We start from the raw sequence: 9,227 nt of genomic DNA, 5'->3' as shown, positions 1-9,227 counted from the left end.
CTAGCACATGATGGTGAATGGTTTTGTTTATTGCTATTAAATATCTTTTAAAAATATTAGGTTCCTCTCTGCCACTAGTCGTGTGAGCTCCACCGAGGGCAAAAAGACTATAAGTTGCCATTTTCTTGTTGTATTTATCCATCGGCACTCAGGAGAGGAAAAACCCCCTGTGGGGGAAACCTCTAGGGAGCCATGGCCTACGGATAAGTGCCCTTCCCTGGGGGCACAAGGCAACATGTTGTCTTGTAGTGCTGGTCCACGGTCATATTATTGACTCCTGGTAGGATTGTCATGGTCTACAGCTCCATGGCCTAAGGATAAGTGACCTTTACTGTGGGCACAAGGCAACATGTTGTCGTGAAATGCTGGTCCACGGTCATATTATTGACTCCTGGTAGGATTGTCATGGCCTACAGCTCCATGGCTCAAGGATAAGTGCCCTTTACTGGGGGCTCAAGGCAACATGTTTTCGTGAAATGCTGGTCCACGGTCATATTATTGACTCCTGGTAGGATTTTCATGGTGTACAGCTCCATGGCCTAAAGATACGAGCCCTTCCCTGGGATCACAAGTCAGCATGTTGTTTTGTAGTGCTGGTCCATGGTGATATTATTCACTCCTGGTAGGATTGTCATGGTCTACAGCTCCATGGCCTAAGGATAAGAGCCCTTCCCTGGAGTCACAAGTCAGTATGTTGTCTTTTAGTGCTGGTCCACGGTCATATTATTGACTCCTGGTAGGATTGTCATGGTCTACAGCTCCATGGCCTAAGGATAAGTGCCCTTTACTGTGGGCACAAGGCAACATGTTGTCGTGAAATGCTGGTCCACGGTCATATTATTGACTCCTGGTAGGATTTTCATGGTGTACAGCTCCATGGCCTAAAGAGAAGAGCCCTTCCCTGGGGTCACAAGTCAGCATGTTGTTTTCTAGTGCTGGTCCACGGTCATATTATTGACTCCTGGTAGGATTGTCATGGTCTACAGCTCCATGGCTTACGGATATGTGCCCTTTCCTGTGGGCACAAGGCAACATGTTTTCGTGAAATGCTGGTGCACGGTCATATTATTGACTCCTGGTAGGATTTTCATGGTCTCCAGCTTCTTCTTGTATTCAGACACTGCAGATGAAGCAACAACCCCTAGCCCTGATTATGGAAGGGCTGAGGAGTGGATATGGCTACAATGCAGGTCACGGCCCTCTGGATCCTCCTAGTGTTGGCGGAATAGGAACCGGTGAACAGCGGTTCTCAGAGCTGTTCACTTCCAGCGTTTTATCCTCCTCCAGATCCTGTGTAAGGCGTCCCTCACAATACTGCCAAATGTCCTGTTGGGAGAGAAAATAGGTTAGAAAGCATTCTTATATCCCAATAAGACACATGAAATGGGGCTGTCCTGAGGGGAAACCACCTGCAGTTTAAAAGCAAATGGATTCCACATTAGACCCTGTTGACAGATCCATAAAGTTATGGAGGGGCCTATGAAACCCCCCTAACCCCGTCCCATTTACACTGACTCACCTGCGATGGGGTTTTACAGGTTTTGGCATTGGTTTTATGACCTTCCATCCATCACTGGCAAATGTAAATCCACAGAAGAGTTGTTGATCTTCTTCAGCTATTGGTGGTCTCATGGGTTTGATGAAGGACGGGACAGGATTCATTTTACATAATGTCATCACTTCTTGCTGCGGAGGGAAGATACAAGAATCAGTGTTCATAAAGAAGAAACACAACAGAAATGTACTTGTGCCACCATCTTCTCTGGGACATTTACTTACAGGAGGTAGCTGGAATGGTGGACACGCTCTGGATTCCTCTATATCTGTCCAGTTAATCTCTGTAAAGAATGGATGATCCCTGATATTATCCACAAATTTTTGCCGACTTTCTGGTGACTTATCCAGGAGCTGGGAAGATATAATAAAGAAGATTATTCAGTCTCTAGTCATCCTCCATTTTCATTGTGTACTTCATTACATATATCCACTCAATTACTGAGATGTGTCTTTATACTCACCCCCTTAATGATGGCTTTGAGTTGGGGGTCCAATTTCTTTGGGAAGAATGGTTCATCTTTGACTATTGCCAGAATGGTGGTCCAATCAGATTTACCTTTATAGAATGGATGTCCACCAATAGCCATCTCGTATATCATCACGCCAGCAGAGAACCAGTCCACTGCTGTGTTGTAGGGCTTCTGTAGAAAAATCTGTGACGACATGAAAAAGACAATAAAAGCTTTGTTCAGCCAGCAGAAGACATGGAGATGTCCAGCCTTGTACACAAGGATAACTCAGGAACATGTAGATAATTCCTCACCTCAGGAGCCATGTATATATAGGTTCCAACACAATCTGAAGTCTTTGTATCGCCAAAGATGTTCAATGCGGCAAGACCGAAATCAGCAATCTTCAAGTGACCGGTGCTGTCCAGTAAAATGTTTTCTGGTTTTAGGTCTCTGGTAAAGGGAAGAGTTTATAAAATGTGATAATTGTTATATTAGCCGGGTTGATGATGTGTTCTGGCCTGAAATATCAAGTGTCTACAGGGGGCATGAGGATGAGGGTATAGAAGTGTTTATATTCCAGGTCTACACAGAAGAAGACGTGCTGCACCTACCTGTGTATGATGCCTCTGGAGTGGAGAAACTGCAGCCCACAGATCAGCTCAGCGGCAATAAATCTAATGAGAAAAAATGATAAAGGAAACAACATCCATCATTTCAACCATTAAACTACTAGACTAATAATGACATAAAGCCGGATTGTTCCTGACAACTATCAGCTTCATCTAATGTATCCATGTTCTGTCTTACCTGGTGGCTGGAATGGGAAGTGGGGCATTGCGTTTCAGGAATTGTCTAAGGTCTCCTCCACTGAGATATTCCATGACGAAGAACACATAGTCCTATGATAAAACAGAGGAGACAATAGGTGTTACTGGTATAGTCTAGATAAAGAGCACTGGTGGTAATGTTATAATACATATAATACTATGGTAGTGACCTAGAAGAACATTGCACACAGATGGCCATATAGACAGGCATTGATAGAATATATAGAATACTCAGAGCCAGGGGCGTAATGATAGCGGTCACAGAGATCCCAATTGCGACCTGGTCCGGCGACCACCATGCAGAGAAAGCAGCAGCCGTCTCCTCTCTGTGAGAAAGGAGCTGCACTGTAATAGCAGACCACGCAGTCGCTATGGGGCCTGTGAGTCAGGGGGGCCCGGTGCCAGCGTCCTTGCCTATCATTGCACGAAATAATGACGAAGGATGGAGCGGAGCACTCCTCTCCATCCTTCATCATTCTCGCCCTGTGCCTGCCGTCGACATCTCAGTACGGCTGAGTCTCACTAAGGCTAAGTTCACACATCCTGTGTTTTGCATCAGTCACAATCCGTCGCCTTGGGGAATTACGGTATCCTGCAAAATATTTTGCAGGAATCCTGTATTTCCCCATAGACTTCTATTAGCGACGGATTGCGACTGATGACCCTGCGTTGCATCCGCTGCGTCGCGGTCCGTCGTTTTTGACTGACCGCCGAGCGGGGAGCAACGCAGAATGTAACGTTTTTCGGGCCGTCAAAATTAACGCGCCGCGCAGGAATCCGTCGCCATCCGTCAAGCTTGTAATGGATGTCTATGGTGCTGGATTCCGTCGTAATCCGTCTTACAACGGAATCCAGCGCAGGATTCCGTCATGCTCTACTGAGCATGCCCAGCATGCTAGGCACGCCCACTGGGCTGTCCCAAACACAGACGGATCATGACTGATCCGTCAAAAAACGGACGTACAGCGGATGTAACGGACGCAACTGATCCGTTTTTTCACAGGATTCCTGTGAAAGGAATCCTGTGAAAAACACATCAGTTGCATCAGTTGACATCTTGAAAATGACTGATCCGTTGCTGACGGACCTGACGGATTGAAAACACAGGATGTGTGAACTTAGCCTAAGACTGCAGAGACACTGACCGGTGCAGTGGGGTAACAAGGAGAGGTGAAGACGGAGCAGCGGGGGAATGAGGAGAGGTGAGGACTTGTTTATTTTTTATCATTGAGTACACGGTGGGCAGAGGCTCATGGGAGTGCATTCAATGGTATGGGGTATTCATAGTATAATATGATGGACACCTTATACATAGGCTATATGGGGTCATTATAATACAATGAGTCTAATAGGGTGCATTAAATGATATGGGGGCTGCATAATATATTTGAAGAATTATGGGGGAGCATTATAAAACTTGGAGGACTATGAGGGTGCATTATAATATATGAAGGGTTATGTGGGACCCATTATACTTTATGGAAGGCTTTGTGAGGGCCATTATAGTATTTGGAAAGTTATATACGAGAGGGACAAAGATAAAAGCTTAGGATGGGAAAGATTTGTGCTGAGGGAAAAAGGCTCTGCTATACATCTTTCCCTCAGCACCAAGCTTTCCGGTGCTTTGCTCTGATAGCATGGAAAAGCTGGGTGCTGAGGGAAAGATGTATATCAGAGCATGTAATATTATGGTAGTGACCTAGAAGAACGTTGCACACAGATGGCCATATAGATCTGGCCTTGATAGAATATATAGAAGACTCAAAGCTGTTAGATCATCAGCCTCTTACCTGGGACTGGAAGGTGGAAAAAGCCCGAGTAATGAATGGACTCTTCCTAGTCATCTCCAGGACTTGTCGCTCTATCAGGATTTTGTCTCTTGACTCTTCAATTATGAACCTCTTCTCCACCATCTTCACTGCCACTTGTTGTTGGGAGGCCTTATGTGTGGCCAACATGACCTGGAGGATACAGAGCATTAGAACTGGATGAAAGGCCTGTCCTGCCATGAGACAGGAGGAGAAAATGTGAAGCAGTAATGGTCCTAGAGCCATATTACTGCTCCACATCACACACATGAAGAAAATGTCACCACAATTCCTAATACTTACTTTACCAAATCCGCCTTGTCCAATGGTTTTATGGAAGGTGAAGCTCTTCAGTCCAGTCACAATGATGGGGGATTCAGCTGGGGTTGTCCCTAATGGAGAGAGGAGAAATAAGATGTATTATTCCTATATAATGCTAATGTGGCCTCCTATAGCAATTATAACATGGGGTAGAACAATATTAGAAGGTATCAACGAGAAAAGGCACAAAAATCACAATAGTTGGGGTATTCTAAAGGTTCACAATCCTGTCAATTACTACATTAGGGGCTTTTGGCCCTTGGGGTCTTAGATCTGCACTCACCTGACAGCTGCTCAATGTCCTCTTTGGGGGAGACGCTGGATCCATCATCAGCTTTGTCCCCCATCACTTCTCCCCTTTTCCTCTTGCTCTCGATACTCTCCGGTATCGGGCTTCCAGGTCTCTTTGAAGCCTTGATAAGGCTTTGGTTGGTGCCATCTTTCTCACTCTCCGATGTTTCTATTTTCCTTTTTTTTGGCACCTCATCTATGCTCTCTCCCTTTCTCTTCCTCAAACTCTCCATTTTCAGCTCCATAAATGAAATTCTGGGCTGAGGAAGGTCCTGTCCACATCTAGAGCGCTCCCGGATGGCGCCTGGAACTGCTCTTCTAACAGGCCTTCTAGTAATCGGTATTATATTTTATATAAAACCAAAATTTGCTAAGCGCAAGTAAAAATCGCCTTCACTCACTAAGTGATGAAAACAAATGGACGATATTCAGGCTGCAGCGACATTCTGATGATTGTTCCATGACATCACAGGGGCATTGTGACATCATCACATTCTAAAGGTCACATGACATCACAGTGACTTGAGCCTGGCTGTGAGGTCTGTGTTCTTCAACAGTTATTATTAAGTCTCTTTATCATTTATTAGTTTCCATTTGAGCCCATAAAACTCCAAAATAAAACTTTTCAAATACAAAAAAAATGTAAATTAATTTATTTTTCTTTTACATTTTTTTACACCATTTATCACTTAGCTTGTATATTCTAATGTAAATAGTATAAAAAAAATAATGTAAGGGGGTAATAAAAAAGCTGCTGAGTATGATAGACAGGAAAAATATCATCATAAGAAGTCATTAAAAGAATAGGGGTGACGCGTTTCAGTATGGGACAGATGTCTTCATCAGGTCATGCTTGTATGTTAGCAGTACAACAGACAGAGATTAAATGGACAAAAAAGGAGGGAAAAGAGTAACACCCGGACATCATGGAGCTTAAAGTTGCCTTTGTGAGAAATCCCCTTTATTGTAAATGTATCCTATATAATATTAGTGACAGGGGGTCACCTAATTCAGAAGATCTCACCTGTATGAATATAATGTTCTCTGAATCTCTCATGTGGTCACTAAGGCTTGATCACAGCTGTGTCTGTCACTGAGCGGCAGCGGATCCTCCTGACCCCAACTCACTGCTATGAGGATACTGAATTTGTGTCAGGACAACCACAGCCGCTCTGTGCTTGGGCAGTGACAACCAGATGTGTGAATATGGCCTAAAGGTCATATATATGTACAGTTAGGTCCAGAAATATTTGGACAGTGACACAATTTTCGCGAGTTGGGCTTTGCATGCCACCACATTGGATTTGAAATGAAATCTCGACAACAGAATTCAAGTGCAGATTGTAACGTTTAATTTGAAGGTTTGAACAAAAATATCTGATAGAAATTGTAGGAATTGTACACATTTCTTTACAAACACTCCACATTTTAGGAGGTCAAAAGTAATTGGACAAATAAACCAAACCCAAACAAAATATTTTTATTTTCAATATTTTGTTGCGAATCCTTTGGAGGCAATCACTGCCTTAAGTCTGGAACCCATGGACATCACCAAACGCTGGGTTTCCTCCTTCTTAATGCTTTGCCAGGCCTTTACAGCCGCAGCCTTCAGGTCTTGCTTGTTTGTGGGTCTTTCCGTCTTAAGTCTGGATTAGAGCAAGTTAAAGGCATGCTCAATTGGGTTAAGATCTGGTGATTGACTTGGCCATTGCAGAATGTTCCACTTTTTTGCACTCATGAACTCCTGGGTAGCTTTGGCTGTATGCTTGGGGTCATTGTCCATCTGTACTATGAAGCGCTGTCCGATCAACTTTGCGGCATTTGGCTGAATCTGGGCTGAAAGTATATCCCGGTACACTTCAGAATTCATCCGCTTACTCTTGTCTGCTGTTATGTCATCAATAAACACAAGTGACCCAGTGCCATTGAAAGCCATGCATGCCCATGCCATCACGTTGCCTCCACCATGTTTTACAGAGGATGTGGTGTGCCTTGGATCATGTGCCGTTCCCTTTCTTCTCCAAACTTTTTTCTTCCCATCATTCTGGTACAGGTTGATCTTTGTCTCATCTGTCCATAGAATACTTTTCCAGAACTGAGCTGGCTTCATGAGGTGTTTTTCAGCAAATTTAACTCTGGCCTGTCTATTTTTGGAATTGATGAATGGTTTGCATCTAGATGTGAACCCTTTGTATTTACTTTCATGGAGTCTTCTCTTTACTGTTGACTTAGAGACAGATACACCTACTTCACTGAGAGTGTTCTGGACTTCAGTTGATGTTGTGAACGGGTTCTTCTTCACAAAAGAAAGTATGGGGCGATCATCCACCACTGTTGTCATCCGTGGACGCCCAGGCCTTTTTGAGTTCCCAAGCTCACCAGTCAATTCCTTTTTTCTCAGAATGTACCCGACTGTTGATTTTGCTACTCCAAGCATGTCTGCTATCTCTCTGATGGATTTTTTCTTTTTTTTCAGCCTCAGGATGTTCTGCTTCACCTCAATTGAGAGCTCCTTAGACCGCATGTTGTCTGGTCACAGCAACAGCTTCCAAATGCAAAACCACACACCTGTAATCAACCCCAGACCTTTTAACTACTTCATTGATTACAGGTTAACGAGGGAGACGCCTTCAGAGTTAATTGCAGCCCTTAGAGTCCCTTGTCCAATTACTTTTGGTCCCTTGAAAAAGAGGAGGCTATGCATTACAGAGCTATGATTCCTAAACCCTTTCTCCGATTTGGATGTGAAAACTCTCATATTGCAGCTGGGAGTGTGCACTTTCAGCCCATATTATATATATAATTGTATTTCTGAACATGTTTTTGTAAACAGCTAAAATAACAAAACTTGTGTCACTGTCCAAATATTTCTGGACCTAACTGTATATGCAATGGTAAAACACTACAGAAACACTATTCCTCCTATATCTAGTACCCGCTTACACTAATAGAAAGCTCAGAGGAAACATTGTGCCCATCTACCATTTCTATTCAGACTTATTTTATTAAACCTAGAAACGAACAATATGTTACAAAGGAAGTTTCTTTATTGAAAAATGAACGTACAATAAAAAATACATAATAAAAAGAGGATGATGGAGAACCAAACTAATAGTCATGTAAAGTGCAGGTGCACTAGTAGCAGCGGTGCGTTATAGTGAAGTTTTTCCTGAAGCAATAATTCTAGCAATAGTAATGATATAAGATGCATGTTATACAAGCGTACAGCACTTTATTATAGTAATAGTATTCCTTTTACATTTGCACCAAATTAATACTGCTATAACTTCTACCATAATTGCTGCATAAACAAGCGGCCATATGGCTGGACTCCCAAGCGAGATCCACTTTAGATTATCACCAGCAGGAAAGACCAGCAAGGGGAAGGAAGAAATAGCCGCACCCATGAGGTGATTGGGAGGTAAAATAAACAAATAGAAACACTTGCTAGCCTAAAGACTTAGCAAGGGTAAAAGACAATAAACACATTTGACAAAGAGTGAACCTACTCAGTGGAAAAGGAAGCTGACCACAAAACAGACTCACCGGAGCGGATCCTTAGACATAACAGGTCTCATTTGACCAAAGCACCTTCTTCCACATACTGGCTGTGGGAGAAGGGGCTTTTGGTGACAAATGCAAAGCACTATGTGTGGCGGAAAACTAACACTGCACATCACCCTGAAAACACCATCCCCTCCATCACATATGGTGGTGGCAGCATCCTGCTGTGGGGAGGCTTTTCTTCAGCAGGGGCAGGGAAGCTGGTCAGCAGTGATGGGAAGATGGATGGCGCTTAATACAGGGTAATCCCAGAGGAAAAACGGTGTAATGCCTGCCTGGATCAACAAACTCAGATGGGATGTAATGAACAGGCTAGAGGGAAGCCACTCACCAAGCATGACTCCCAGAATCCTCAAACCCTTTAACCCCTATACAGGGATTTAGAATTACACAGGGCCCTGGAGATC

At 43.6% G+C, this 9,227-nt stretch overlaps 1 protein-coding gene across 1 annotated transcript; it reads right to left on the bottom strand.

Moving 5' to 3' along the window:
• Positions 1-253: 253 nt before the first annotated feature.
• Positions 254-5,641, bottom strand: LOC142282160 (protein kinase C theta type-like). The gene is made up of 10 exons (XM_075332943.1): positions 5,249-5,641; positions 4,948-5,036; positions 4,627-4,797; positions 2,817-2,908; positions 2,621-2,683; positions 2,321-2,459; positions 2,019-2,210; positions 1,780-1,908; positions 1,520-1,686; positions 254-1,326 (listed from the first exon to the last, which is right to left on the bottom strand). The coding sequence occupies exons 1-10, from the start codon at positions 5,499-5,501 to the stop codon at positions 1,260-1,262; spliced, it is 1,362 nt and encodes a 453-aa protein (XP_075189058.1). The 5' UTR covers positions 5,502-5,641; the 3' UTR covers positions 254-1,259.
• Between the last annotated feature and the right edge of the window lie 3,586 nt (positions 5,642-9,227).

The sequence above is a fragment of the Anomaloglossus baeobatrachus genome, chromosome 2, assembly GCF_048569485.1.
Source record: "Anomaloglossus baeobatrachus isolate aAnoBae1 chromosome 2, aAnoBae1.hap1, whole genome shotgun sequence".
NCBI classification, from domain to species: Eukaryota; Metazoa; Chordata; class Amphibia; order Anura; family Aromobatidae; genus Anomaloglossus; species Anomaloglossus baeobatrachus.
Note: the sequence above shows the minus strand (reverse complement) of the source record. Positions and strands in the feature narration are given on the sequence as shown.

Bases quoted from the DNA above. Each gene is read 5' to 3' on its own strand.
- LOC142282160 (XM_075332943.1), bottom strand. From the start codon at position 5,501: ATGGAGCTGAAAATGGAGAGTTTGAGGAAGAGAAAGGGAGAGAGCATA. The intron at 2,684-2,816 runs GTAAGACAGAAC...TTTTCTCATTAG, and splicing joins CTTCCCATTCCAGCCACCAG to ATTTATTGCCGCTGAGCTGA. The intron at 2,211-2,320 runs GTGAGGAATTAT...ATGTCGTCACAG, and splicing joins ATATATACATGGCTCCTGAG to ATTTTTCTACAGAAGCCCTA.